The sequence below is a fragment of the Oncorhynchus masou genome, unplaced genomic scaffold (genome assembly GCF_036934945.1).
Source record: "Oncorhynchus masou masou isolate Uvic2021 unplaced genomic scaffold, UVic_Omas_1.1 unplaced_scaffold_532, whole genome shotgun sequence".
NCBI lineage: Eukaryota > Metazoa > Chordata > Actinopteri > Salmoniformes > Salmonidae > Oncorhynchus > Oncorhynchus masou.
Window position 1 is genome coordinate 47,501 of NW_027011729.1, and position 15,000 is coordinate 62,500.

The 15,000-nt window shown below is 47.8% G+C and overlaps 2 protein-coding genes across 2 annotated transcripts in view; one reads left to right on the forward strand and one right to left on the reverse strand.

Moving 5' to 3' along the window:
- Positions 1-33, forward strand: part of LOC135535924 (sodium/mannose cotransporter SLC5A10-like) — a 24,929-nt gene extending 24,896 nt beyond the window's left edge. Inside the window, exon 7 of the mRNA XM_064962325.1 lies at positions 1-33. This exon is cut by the window's left edge and continues 388 nt beyond it. The gene's annotated coding sequence lies outside the window, so the exon portion shown is untranslated.
- Positions 34-1,596: 1,563 nt separating this feature from the next.
- Positions 1,597-15,000, reverse strand: part of LOC135535920 (GRB2-related adapter protein-like) — a 26,772-nt gene continuing 13,368 nt past the window's right edge. Inside the window, exon 4 of the mRNA XM_064962321.1 lies at positions 1,597-2,955. Within this exon, the coding sequence (XP_064818393.1) occupies positions 2,457-2,955 (499 nt within the window). The 3' untranslated portion in view covers positions 1,597-2,456. The remainder of the gene's footprint in view (positions 2,956-15,000) is intronic.

Consider the following 15,000-nt stretch of genomic DNA (forward strand, 5'->3'; position numbering starts at 1 on the left):
TATGAGATTCGTGAATAAACAAGTGGCCACGTCTTGTAATCTACAGAGGAGAAACTTTATTGTCATCAAGATCAGAGACCAGTGATTAGAGGTCAGAGGTCCGGGGTTAGAGGTCAGGGGCTAGGGGCTAGGGGGAGATACATTTCATATAGGTTCACCACACACACAGTAGAGTAGCATGAAATACACCTGACCCCATACAGATATATACCTCAACCAGACCCATAGCATGTTGCATCAATACTACAATAACTGTTACATGAAATACACCTCACCCTGACCCCTGACCCCTGACCCCAACCAGACCCATAGCTTTTCACTAGATGTAGAAAAGTTGCTGCTATAACAGCCTCCACTCTTCTGGGAAGGCTTTCCACTAGATGTTGGAACATTGCTGCTATAACAGCCTCCACTCTTCTGGGAAGGCTTTCCACTAAATGTTGGAACATTGCTGCTATAACAGCCTCCACTCTTCTGGGAAGGCTTTCCCCTAGATGTAGGAACATTGCTGCTATAACAGCCTCCAGTCTTCTGGGAAGGCTTTCCACTAGATGTAGGAACATTGCTGCTATAACAGCCTCCACTCTTCTGGGAAGGCTTTCCCCTAGATGTAGGAACATTGCTGCTATAACAGCCTCCAGTCTTCTGGGAAGGCTTTCCACTAGATGTTGGAACATTGCTGCTATAACAGCCTCCAGTCTTCTGGGAAGGCTTTCCACTAGATGTAGGAACATTGCTGCTATAACAGCCTCCACTCTTCTGGGAAGGCTTTCCACTAGATGTTGGAACATTGCTGCTATAACAGCCTCCTCTCTTCTGGGAAGGCTTTCCGCTAGATGTAGGAACATTGCTGCTATAACAGCCTCCAGTCTTCTGGGAAGGCTTTCCACAAGATGTAGGAACATTGCTGCTATAACAGCCTCCACTCTTCTGGGAAGGCTTTCCACTAGATGTTGGAACATTGCTGCTATAACAGCCTCCACTCTTCTGGGAAGGCTTTCCACTAGATGTAGGAACATTGCTGCTATAACAGCCTCCAGTCTTCTGGGAAGGCTTTCCACTAGATGTAGGAACATTGCTGCTATAACAGCCTCCAGTCTTCTGGGAAGGCTTTCCACTAGATGTTGGAACATTGCTGCTATAACAGCCTCCACTCTTCTGGGAAGGCTTTCCACTAGATGTAGGAACATTGCTGCTATAACAGCCTCCACTCTTCTGGGAAGGCTTTCCACTAGATGTAGGAACATTGCTGCTATAACAGCCTCCACTCTTCTGGGAAGACTTTCCACTAGATGTAGGAACATTGCTGCTATAACAGCCTCCACTCTTCTGGGAAGGCTTTCCACTAGATGTAGGAACATTGCTGCTATAACAGCCTCCACTCTTCTGGGAAGGCTTTCCACTAGATGTTGGAACATTGCTGCTATAACAGCCTCCACACTTCTGGGAAGGCTTTCCACTAGATGTAGGAACATTGCTGCTATAACAGCCTCCACTCTTCTAGGAAGGCTTTCCACTAGATGTTGGAACATTGCTGCTATAACAGCCTCCACTCTTCTGGGAAGGCTTTCCACTAGATGTTGGAACATTGCTGCTATAACAGCCTCCAGTCTTCTGGGAAGGCTTTCCACTAGATGTAGGAACATTGCTGCTATAACAGCCTCCACTCTTCTGGGAAGGCTTTCCACTAGATGTTGGAACATTGCTGCTATAACAGCCTCCTCTCTTCTGGGAAGGCTTTCCGCTAGATGTAGGAACATTGCTGCTATAACAGCCTCCACTCTTCTGGGAAGGCTTTCCACTAGATGTTGGAACATTGCTGCTATAACAGCCTCCAGTCTTCTGGGAAGGCTTTCCACTAGATGTAGGAACATTGCTGCTATAACAGCCTCCACTCTTCTGGGAAGGCTTTCCACTAGATGTTGGAACATTGCTGCTATAACAGCCTCCTCTCTTCTGGGAAGGCTTTCCGCTAGATGTAGGAACATTGCTGCTATAACAGCCTCCACTCTTCTGGGAAGGCTTTCCACTAGATGTTGGAACATTGCTGCTATAACAGCCTCCTTTCTTCTGGGAAGGCTTTCCACTAGATGTTGGAACATTGCTGCTATAACAGCCTCCACTCTTCTGGGAAGGCTTTCCACTAGACGCGCAGACTTGCTTCCGTTCAGCCACAAAAGCTTTTAGTCGGCCACTGATGTTGGGGGATTAGGCCACTTCTGTATAGACCTGGCTTTCTGCACAGGGGCCATTGTCTGTTGCTCAAACAAGAAAGGGCTCCAAATATGGAAGCGTCGTCTAGAATGTGTGTGCCGGCTGCCATGGAAACCCATTTCAGGAAACTCCCGACGACCAGTTCTTGTGCTGACGTTGCTTCAAGAGGCAGTGTGGAACTCGGTAGTGTGTGTGTGTGTGTGTGTGTGTGTGTGTGTGTGTGTGTGTGTGTGTGTGTGTGGTTATGTAGGGGCAGAATAACCCCAGTTCAGGTTCCTGCTTGGTTCTCTTCTGTTGGAGTAGCAGGCTGGGGCTGGGGGGTGTTGGGTAGGGGTGTGTGTGTGGTGTGTGTTAGGGGAGTGGGTGGTGTGTGTGTTAGGGTTAGGGGTGTGTGTGCGAGGGTGAGTGGGGTGTGTGTGGTGCTCAGCTAGATACGGGTTAGGGGTGTGTGTGTGTGCTAGGGTTAGGGGTGTGTAGGGGTTTGGGTTAGGGTCCGGTAGATGCATGGCAGTGTGTGTGAGAGGGTGTGCAGGTGTGTGTGTGTGTAGAGGTGTGTGTGAGGGTGTGTGTGAGTGTAGAGGTGTGTCAGGAGGGTCGGTCAGGTAGACAGGTCTCTCCTGGGCGATGCTGTGTGATCTATAGAAGTCGACCAATCGGTTGAGAGACGAGAAAGTCTCCTCCCACACACAGTACTGACCCAACCCCTCGAGAACCAGGAAGTGCTCGACCATGTCGCCATAGCTACAAAGAGAGAGAGAGAGGGGGAGAGACAGACAGAGATGGGGAGGGAGGGAGGGAGGGAGGGAGGGAGGGAGGGAGGGAGGGAGGGAGGGAGGGAGGGAGGGAGGGAGGGAGGGAGGGAGGGAGGGAGGGAGGGAGGGAGGGAGGGAGGGAGGGAGGGAGGGAGGGAGGGAGGGAGAGAGAGAGGGAGAGAGGGAGAGGGAGAGAGAGAGAGAGTTAGTTAGTTAGTTAGTTAGTTAGTTAGTTCCAGAAGTGGTTGACATGTCAGAAAATGATGAATGAAATCATACTTCCACTACAATAAGATACACAGAATCTCACTTACTCCATGTGGAGGGTACAGCTACAGTATAAATCCCACTCCCTGTGGAGGGTACAGCTACATTATAAATCCCACTCCCTGTGGAGGGTACAGCTACAGTATAAATCCCACTCCCTGAGGAGGGTACAGCTACAGTATAAATCCCACTCCCTGAGGAGGGTACAGCTACAGTATAAATCCCACTCCCTGTGGAGGGTACAGCTACAGTATAAATCCCACTCCCTGTGGAGGGTACAGCTACAGTATAAATCTTACTCCCTGTGGAGGGTACAGCTACAGTATAAATCCCACTCCCTGTGGAGGGTACAGCTACAGTATAAATCTTACTCCCTGTGGAGGGTACAGCTACAGTATAAATCCCACTCCCTGTGGCGGGTACAGCTACAGTATAAATCCCACTCCCTGTGGAGGGTACAGCTACAGTATAAATCCCACTCCCTGAGGAGGGTACAGCTACAGTATAAATCCCACTCCCTGTGGCGGGTACAGCTACAGTATAAATCCCACTCCCTGTGGAGGGTACAGCTACAGTATAAATCCCACTCCATGTGGAGGGTACAGCTACAGTATAAATCTTACTCCCTGTGGAGGGTACAGCTACAGTATAAATCCCACTCCCTGTGGAGGGTACAGCTACAGTATAAATCCCACTCCCTGTGGAGGGTACAGCTACATTATAAATCCCACTCCCTGTGGAGGGTACAGCTACAGTATAAATCCCACTCCCTGTGGAGGGTACAGCTACAGTATAAATCTCACTCCCTGAGGAGGGTACAGCTACAGTATAAATCTCACTCCCTGAGGAGGGTACAGCTACAGTATAAATCCCACTCCCTGTGGAGGGTACAGCTACAGTATAAATCTCACTCCCTGAGGAGGGTACAGCTACAGTATAAATCTCACTCCCTGAGGAGGGTACAGCTACATTATAAATCCCACTCCCTGAGGAGGGTACAGCTACAGTATAAATCCCACTCCCTGTGGCGGGTACAGCTACAGTATAAATCTTACTCCCTGTGGCGGGTACAGCTACAGTATAAATCCCACTCCCTGTGGAGGGTACAGCTACAGTATAAATCTCACTCCCTGAGGAGGGTACAGCTACAGTATAAATCTCACTCCCTGAGGAGGGTACAGCTACATTATAAATCCCACTCCCTGAGGAGGATACAGCTACAGTATAAATCCCACTCCCTGTGGCGGGTACAGCTACAGTATAAATCCCACTCCCTGTGGCGGGTACAGCTACAGTATAAATCTTACTCCCTGTGGAGGGTACAGCTACAGTATAAATCCCACTCCCTGTGGAGGGTACAGCTACAGTATAAATCCCACTCCCTGTGGAGGGTACAGCTACAGTATAAATCCCACTCCCTGTGGCGGGTACAGCTACAGTATAAATCCCACTCCCTGTGGAGGGTACAGCTACAGTATAAATCTTACTCCCTGTGGAGGGTACAGCTACAGTATAAATCTTACTCCCTGTGGAGGGTACAGCTACAGTATAAATCTTACTCCCTGTGGAGGGTACAGCTACAGTATAAATCTTACTCCCTGTGGCGGGTACAGCTACAGTATAAATCTTACTCCCTGTGGAGGGTACAGCTACATTATAAATCCCACTCCATGTGGAGGGTACAGCTACAGTATAAATCTCACTCCCTGAGGAGGGTACAGCTACAGTATAAATCTCACTCCCTGAGGAGGGTACAGCTACAGTATAAATCCCACTCCCTGTGGCGGGTACAGCTACAGTATAAATCCCACTCCCTGTGGAGGGTACAGCTACATTATAAATCCCACTCCATGTGGAGGGTACAGCTACAGTATAAATCTCACTCCCTGAGGAGGGTACAGCTACAGTATAAATCTCACTCCCTGAGGAGGGTACAGCTACAGTATAAATCCCACTCCCTGTGGCGGGTACAGCTACAGTATAAATCCCACTCCCTGTGGAGGGTACAGCTACAGTATAAATCTTACTCCCTGTGGAGGGTACAGCTACATTATAAATCTTACTCCCTGTGGAGGGTACAGCTACAGTGTAAATCCCACTCCATGTGGAGGGTACAGCTACAGTATAAATCTTACTCCCTGTGGAGGGTACAGCTACAGTATAAATCTCACTCCCTGTGGAGGGTACAGCTACAGTATAAATCTCACTTACTCCCTGTGGAGGGTACAGCTACAGTATAAATCTTACTCCCTGAGGAGGGTACAGCTACAGTATAAATCTCACTCCCTGTGGAGGGTACAGCTACAGTATAAATCCCACTCCCTGTGGAGGGTACAGCTACAGTATAAATCTTACTCCCTGTGGAGGGTACAGCTACAGTATAAATCCCATTTACTCCCTGAGGAGGGTACAGCTACAGTATAAATCTTACTCCCTGTGGAGGGTACAGCTACAGTATAAATCTCACTCCCTGAGGAGGGTACAGCTACAGTATAAATCTTACTCCCTGTGGAGGGTACAGCTACAGTATAAATCCCACTCCCTGAGGAGGGTACAGCTACAGTATAAATCTTACTCCCTGAGGAGGGTACAGCTACAGTATAAATCTCACTCCCTGTGGAGGGTACAGCTACAGTATAAATCCCACTTACTCGATGGTGGAGGGTACAGCTACAGTATAAATCTCACTCCCTGTGGAGGGTACAGCTACAGTATAAATCCCACTCCCTGTGGAGGGTACAGCTACAGTATAAATCTCACTCCCTGAGGAGGGTACAGCTACAGTATAAATCTTACTCCCTGTGGAGGGTACAGCTACAGTATAAATCTTACTCCCTGTGGAGGGTACAGCTACAGTATAAATCTTACTCCCTGTGGAGGGTACAGCTACAGTATAAATCTTACTCCCTGTGGAGGGTACAGCTACAGTATAAATCTTACTCCCTGTGGAGGGTACAGCTACAGTATAAATCTTACTCCCTGTGGAGGGTACAGCTACAGTATAAATCCCACACCCTGTGGAGGGTACAGCTACAGTATAAATCTCACTCCCTGTGGAGGGTACAGCTACAGTATAAATCTTACTCCCTGTGGAGGGTACAGCTACAGTATAAATCTCACTCCCTGTGGAGGGTACAGCTACAGTATAAATCCCACTCCCTGAGGAGGGTACAGCTACAGTATAAATCCCACTCCCTGTGGAGGGTACAGCTACAGTATAAATCCCACTCCCTGTGGAGGGTACAGCTACAGTATAAATCCCACTCCCTGTGGAGGGTACAGCTACAGTATAAATCTTACTCCCTGTGGAGGGTACAGCTACAGTATAAATCTTACTCCCTGTGGAGGGTACAGCTACAGTATAAATCTCACTCCCTGAGGAGGGTACAGCTACAGTATAAATCCCATTTACTCCCTGTGGAGGGTACAGCTACAGTATAAATCTTACTCCCTGTGGAGGGTACAGCTACAGTATAAATCCCACTCCCTGTGGAGGGTACAGCTACAGTATAAATCTCACTCCCTGAGGAGGGTACAGCTACAGTATAAATCCCACTCCCTGTGGAGGGTACAGCTACATTATAAATCTTACTCCCTGTGGAGGGTACAGCTACAGTATAAATCTCACACCCTGTGGAGGGTACAGCTACAGTATAAATCCCACTCCCTGAGGAGGGTACAGCTACAGTATAAATCTCACTCCCTGAGGAGGGTACAGCTACAGTATAAATCCCATTTACTCCCTGTGGAGGGTACAGCTACAGTATAAATCCCACTCCCTGTGGAGGGTACAGCTACAGTATAAATCCCATTTACTCCCTGTGGAGGGTACAGCTACAGTATAAATCTCACTCCCTGAGGAGGGTACAGCTACAGTATAAATCCCATTTACTCCCTGTGGAGGGTACAGCTACAGTATAAATCTTACTCCCTGAGGAGGGTACAGCTACAGTATAAATCCCATTTACTCCCTGTGGAGGGTACAGCTACAGTATAAATCCCACTCCCTGTGGAGGGTACAGCTACAGTATAAATCCCACTCCCTGTGGAGGGTACAGCTACAGTATAAATCCCACTCCCTGTGGAGGGTACAGCTACAGTATAAATCTTACTCCCTGTGGAGGGTACAGCTACAGTATAAATCCCACTCCCTGTGGAGGGTACAGCTACAGTATAAATCCCACTCCCTGTGGAGGGTACAGCTACAGTATAAATCCCACTCCCTGTGGAGGGTACAGCTACAGTATAAATCCCACTCCCTGTGGAGGGTACAGCTACATTATAAATCTCACTCCCTGTGGAGGGTACAGCTACAGTATAAATCCCACTCCCTGTGGAGGGTACAGCTACAGTATAAATCCCACTTACTCCCTGTGGAGGGTACAGCTACAGTATAAATCCCACTCCCTGAGGAGGGTACAGCTACAGTATAAATCCCACTCCCTGTGGAGGGTACAGCTACAGTATAAATCCCACTCCCTCTGGAGGGTACAGCTACAGTATAAATCTCACTCCCTGTGGAGGGTACAGCTACAGTATAAATCCCACTCCCTGTGGAGGGTACAGCTACAGTATAAATCTTACTCCCTGAGGAGGGTACAGCTACAGTATAAATCCCACTCCCTGTGGAGGGTACAGCTACAGTATAAATCCCACTCCCTGTGGAGGGTACAGCTACAGTATAAATCCCACTCCCTGAGGAGGGTACAGCTACAGTATAAATCTTACTCCCCGAGGAGGGTACAGCTACAGTATAAATCCCACTCCCTGAGGAGGGTACAGCTACAGTATAAATCTTACTCCCTGAGGAGGGTACAGCTACAGTATAAATCTCACTCCCTGTGGAGGGTACAGCTACAGTATAAATCCCACTCCCTGTGGAGGGTACAGCTACAGTATAAATCTTACTCCCTGTGGAGGGTACAGCTACAGTATAAATCTTACTCCCTGAGGAGGGTACAGCTACAGTATAAATCCCACTCCCTGTGGAGGGTACAGCTACAGTATAAATCTTACACCCTGTGGAGGGTACAGCTACAGTATAAATCTTACTCCCTGAGGAGGGTACAGCTACAGTATAAATCTTACTCCCTGTGGAGGGTACAGCTCCAGTATAAATCCCACACCCTGTGGAGGGTACAGCTACAGTATAAATCCCATTTACTCCCTGTGGAGGGTACAGCTACAGTATAAATCCCACTCCCTGTGGAGGGTACAGCTACAGTATAAATCTTACTCCCTGTGGAGGGTACAGCTACAGTATAAATCTTACTCCCTGTGGAGGGTACAGCTACAGTATAAATCCCATTTACTCCCTGTGGAGGGTACAGCTACAGTATAAATCCCACTCCCTGAGGAGGGTACAGCTACAGTATAAATCTCACTTACTCCCTGAGGAGGGTACAGCTACAGTATAAATCCCACTTACTCCCTGTGGAGGGTACAGCTACAGTATAAATCTTACTCCCTGAGGAGGGTACAGCTACAGTATAAATCTCACTCCCTGTGGAGGGTACAGCTACAGTATAAATCCCACTCCCTGTGGAGGGTACAGCTACATTATAAATCTTACTCCCTGTGGAGGGTACAGCTACAGTATAAATCTCACTCCCTGTGGAGGGTACAGCTACATTATAAATCTTACTCCCTGTGGAGGGTACAGCTACATTATAAATCTTACTCCCTGTGGAGGGTACAGCTACATTATAAATCTTACTCCCTGAGGAGGGTACAGCTACAGTATAAATCCCACTCCCTGTGGAGGGTACAGCTACAGTATAAATCCCATTTACTCCCTGTGGAGGGTACAGCTACAGTATAAATCCCACTCCCTGTGGAGGGTACAGCTACATTATAAATATTACTCCCTGAGGAGGGTACAGCTACAGTATAAATCCCACTCCCTGTGGAGGGTACAGCTACAGTATAAATCCCATTTACTCCCTGTGGAGGGTACAGCTACAGTATAAATCCCACTCCCTGTGGAGGGTACAGCTACAGTATAAATCCCACTCCCTGAGGAGGGTACAGCTACAGTATAAATCCCACTTCCTGTGGAGGGTACAGCTACAGTATAAATCCCACTCCCTGAGGAGGGTACAGCTACAGTATAAATCTCACTCCCTGAGGAGGGTACAGCTACAGTATAAATCTTACTCCCTGTGGAGGGTACAGCTACAGTATAAATCCCACTCCCTGAGGAGGGTACAGCTACAGTATAAATCTTACTCCCTGAGGAGGGTACAGCTACAGTATAAATCTCACTCCCTGTGGAGGGTACAGCTACAGTATAAATCCCACTTACTCGATGGTGGAGGGTACAGCTACAGTATAAATCTCACTCCCTGTGGAGGGTACAGCTACAGTATAAATCCCACTCCCTGTGGAGGGTACAGCTACAGTATAAATCTCACTCCCTGAGGAGGGTACAGCTACAGTATAAATCTTACTCCCTGTGGAGGGTACAGCTACAGTATAAATCTTACTCCCTGTGGAGGGTACAGCTACAGTATAAATCTTACTCCCTGTGGAGGGTACAGCTACAGTATAAATCTTACTCCCTGTGGAGGGTACAGCTACAGTATAAATCTTACTCCCTGTGGAGGGTACAGCTACAGTATAAATCTTACTCCCTGTGGAGGGTACAGCTACAGTATAAATCCCACACCCTGTGGAGGGTACAGCTACAGTATAAATCTCACTCCCTGTGGAGGGTACAGCTACAGTATAAATCTTACTCCCTGTGGAGGGTACAGCTACAGTATAAATCTCACTCCCTGTGGAGGGTACAGCTACAGTATAAATCCCACTCCCTGAGGAGGGTACAGCTACAGTATAAATCCCACTCCCTGTGGAGGGTACAGCTACAGTATAAATCCCACTCCCTGTGGAGGGTACAGCTACAGTATAAATCCCACTCCCTGTGGAGGGTACAGCTACAGTATAAATCTTACTCCCTGTGGAGGGTACAGCTACAGTATAAATCTTACTCCCTGTGGAGGGTACAGCTACAGTATAAATCTCACTCCCTGAGGAGGGTACAGCTACAGTATAAATCCCATTTACTCCCTGTGGAGGGTACAGCTACAGTATAAATCTTACTCCCTGTGGAGGGTACAGCTACAGTATAAATCCCACTCCCTGTGGAGGGTACAGCTACAGTATAAATCTCACTCCCTGAGGAGGGTACAGCTACAGTATAAATCCCACTCCCTGTGGAGGGTACAGCTACATTATAAATCTTACTCCCTGTGGAGGGTACAGCTACAGTATAAATCTCACACCCTGTGGAGGGTACAGCTACAGTATAAATCCCACTCCCTGAGGAGGGTACAGCTACAGTATAAATCTCACTCCCTGAGGAGGGTACAGCTACAGTATAAATCCCATTTACTCCCTGTGGAGGGTACAGCTACAGTATAAATCCCACTCCCTGTGGAGGGTACAGCTACAGTATAAATCCCATTTACTCCCTGTGGAGGGTACAGCTACAGTATAAATCTCACTCCCTGAGGAGGGTACAGCTACAGTATAAATCCCATTTACTCCCTGTGGAGGGTACAGCTACAGTATAAATCTTACTCCCTGAGGAGGGTACAGCTACAGTATAAATCCCATTTACTCCCTGTGGAGGGTACAGCTACAGTATAAATCCCACTCCCTGTGGAGGGTACAGCTACAGTATAAATCCCACTCCCTGTGGAGGGTACAGCTACAGTATAAATCCCACTCCCTGTGGAGGGTACAGCTACAGTATAAATCTTACTCCCTGTGGAGGGTACAGCTACAGTATAAATCCCACTCCCTGTGGAGGGTACAGCTACAGTATAAATCCCACTCCCTGTGGAGGGTACAGCTACAGTATAAATCCCACTCCCTGTGGAGGGTACAGCTACAGTATAAATCCCACTCCCTGTGGAGGGTACAGCTACATTATAAATCTCACTCCCTGTGGAGGGTACAGCTACAGTATAAATCCCACTCCCTGTGGAGGGTACAGCTACAGTATAAATCCCACTCCCTGTGGAGGGTACAGCTACAGTATAAATCCCACTCCCTGAGGAGGGTACAGCTACAGTATAAATCCCACTCCCTGTGGAGGGTACAGCTACAGTATAAATCCCACTCCCTGTGGAGGGTACAGCTACAGTATAAATCTCACTCCCTGTGGAGGGTACAGCTACAGTATAAATCCCACTCCCTGTGGAGGGTACAGCTACAGTATAAATCTTACTCCCTGAGGAGGGTACAGCTACAGTATAAATCCCACTCCCTGTGGAGGGTACAGCTACAGTATAAATCCCACTCCCTGTGGAGGGTACAGCTACAGTATAAATCCCACTCCCTGAGGAGGGTACAGCTACAGTATAAATCTTACTCCCCGAGGAGGGTACAGCTACAGTATAAATCCCACTCCCTGAGGAGGGTACAGCTACAGTATAAATCTTACTCCCTGAGGAGGGTACAGCTACAGTATAAATCTCACTCCCTGTGGAGGGTACAGCTACAGTATAAATCCCACTCCCTGTGGAGGGTACAGCTACAGTATAAATCTTACTCCCTGTGGAGGGTACAGCTACAGTATAAATCTTACTCCCTGAGGAGGGTACAGCTACAGTATAAATCCCACTCCCTGTGGAGGGTACAGCTACAGTATAAATCTTACACCCTGTGGAGGGTACAGCTACAGTATAAATCTTACTCCCTGAGGAGGGTACAGCTACAGTATAAATCTTACTCCCTGTGGAGGGTACAGCTCCAGTATAAATCCCACACCCTGTGGAGGGTACAGCTACAGTATAAATCCCATTTACTCCCTGTGGAGGGTACAGCTACAGTATAAATCCCACTCCCTGTGGAGGGTACAGCTACAGTATAAATCTTACTCCCTGTGGAGGGTACAGCTACAGTATAAATCTTACTCCCTGTGGAGGGTACAGCTACAGTATAAATCCCATTTACTCCCTGTGGAGGGTACAGCTACAGTATAAATCCCACTCCCTGAGGAGGGTACAGCTACAGTATAAATCTCACTTACTCCCTGAGGAGGGTACAGCTACAGTATAAATCCCACTTACTCCCTGTGGAGGGTACAGCTACAGTATAAATCTTACTCCCTGAGGAGGGTACAGCTACAGTATAAATCTCACTCCCTGTGGAGGGTACAGCTACAGTATAAATCCCACTCCCTGTGGAGGGTACAGCTACATTATAAATCTTACTCCCTGTGGAGGGTACAGCTACAGTATAAATCTCACTCCCTGTGGAGGGTACAGCTACATTATAAATCTTACTCCCTGTGGAGGGTACAGCTACATTATAAATCTTACTCCCTGTGGAGGGTACAGCTACATTATAAATCTTACTCCCTGAGGAGGGTACAGCTACAGTATAAATCCCACTCCCTGTGGAGGGTACAGCTACAGTATAAATCCCATTTACTCCCTGTGGAGGGTACAGCTACAGTATAAATCCCACTCCCTGTGGAGGGTACAGCTACATTATAAATATTACTCCCTGAGGAGGGTACAGCTACAGTATAAATCCCACTCCCTGTGGAGGGTACAGCTACAGTATAAATCCCATTTACTCCCTGTGGAGGGTACAGCTACAGTATAAATCCCACTCCCTGTGGAGGGTACAGCTACAGTATAAATCCCACTCCCTGAGGAGGGTACAGCTACAGTATAAATCCCACTTCCTGTGGAGGGTACAGCTACAGTATAAATCCCACTCCCTGAGGAGGGTACAGCTACAGTATAAATCTCACTTACTCCCTGAGGAGGGTACAGCTACAGTATAAATCCCATTTACTCCCTGTGGAGGGTACAGCTACAGTATAAATCTTACTCCCTGAGGAGGGTACAGCTACAGTATAAATCTTACTCCCTGTGGAGGGTACAGCTACAGTATAAATCCCACTCCCTGTGGAGGGTACAGCTACAGTATAAATCCCACTCCCTGAGGAGGGTACAGCTACAGTATAAATCTCACTCCCTGTGGAGGGTACAGCTACAGTATAAATCCCACTCCCTGTGGAGGGTACAGATACAGTATAAATCCCACTCCCTGTGGAGGGTACAGCTACAGTATAAATCCCACTCCCTGAGGAGGGTACAGCTACAGTATAAATCCCACTCCCTGTGGAGGGTACAGCTACAGTATAAATCCCACTCCCTGTGGAGGGTACAGCTACATTATAAATCTTACTCCCTGTGGAGGGTACAGCTACACTATAAATCCCACTCCCTGTGGATGGTACAGCTACAGTATAAATCCCACTCCCTGTGGAGGGTACAGCTACAGTATAAATCCCACTCCCTGAGGAGGGTACAGCTACAGTATAAATCTTACTCCCTGTGGAGGGTACAGCTACAGTATAAATCCCACTCCCTGTGGAGGGTACAGCTACAGTATAAATCTTACTCCCTGTGGAGGGTACAGCTACAGTATAAATCCCACTCCCTGTGGAGGGTACAGCTACAGTATAAATCTTACTCCCTGAGGAGGGTACAGCTACAGTATAAATCCCACTCCCTGTGGAGGGTACAGCTACAGTATAAATCCCACTCCCTGTGGAGGGTACAGCTACAGTATAAATCTTACTCCATGTGGAGGGTACAGCTACAGTATAAATCTCACACCCTGTGGAGGGTACAGCTACAGTATAAATCCCACTCCCTGTGGAGGGTACAGCTACAGTATAAATCCCACTCCCTGAGGAGGGTACAGCTACAGTATAAATCCCACTCCCTGTGGAGGGTACAGCTACAGTATAAATCCCATTTACTCCCTGTGGAGGGTACAGCTACAGTATAAATCTTACTCCCTGAGGAGGGTACAGCTACAGTATAAATCTCACACCCTGTGGAGGGTACAGCTACAGTATAAATCTTACTCCCTGTGGAGGGTACAGCTACAGTATAAATCTTACTCCCTGTGGAGGGTACAGCTACAGTATAAATCCCACTCCCTGTGGAGGGTACAGCTACAGTATAAATCTTACTCCCTGTGGAGGGTACAGCTACAGTATAAATCCCACTCCCTGAGGAGGGTACAGCTACAGTATAAATCTTACTCCCTGTGGATGGTACAGCTACAGTATAAATCCCACTCCCTGTGGAGGGTACAGCTACAGTATAAATCCCACTCCCTGAGGAGGGTACAGCTACAGTATAAATCCCACTCCCTGTGGAGGGTACAGCTACAGTATAAATCTCACTCCCTGAGGAGGGTACAGCTACAGTATAAATCCCACTCCCTGTGGAGGGTACAGCTACATTATAAATCTTACTCCCTGTGGAGGGTACAGCTACAGTATAAATCTCACTCCCTGTGGAGGGTACAGCTACAGTATAAATCCCACTCCCTGTGGAGGGTACAGCTACAGTATAAATCCCACTCCCTGTGGAGGGTACAGCTACAGTATAAATCCCACTCCCTGTGGAGGGTACAGCTACAGTATAAATCCCACACCCTGTGGAGGGTACAGCTACAGTATAAATCCCACTCCCTGAGGAGGGTACAGCTACAGTATAAATCCCACTCCCTGTGGAGGGTACAGCTACATTATAAATCCCACTCCCTGTGGAGGGTACAGCTACATTATAAATCTTACTCCATGTGGAGGGTACAGCTACAGTATAAATCTCACTCCCTGTGGAGGGTACAGCTACATTATAAATCCCACTCCCTGTGGAGGGTACAGCTACAGTATAAATCTTACTCCCTGTGGAGGGTACAGCTACAGTATAAATCCCACTCCCTG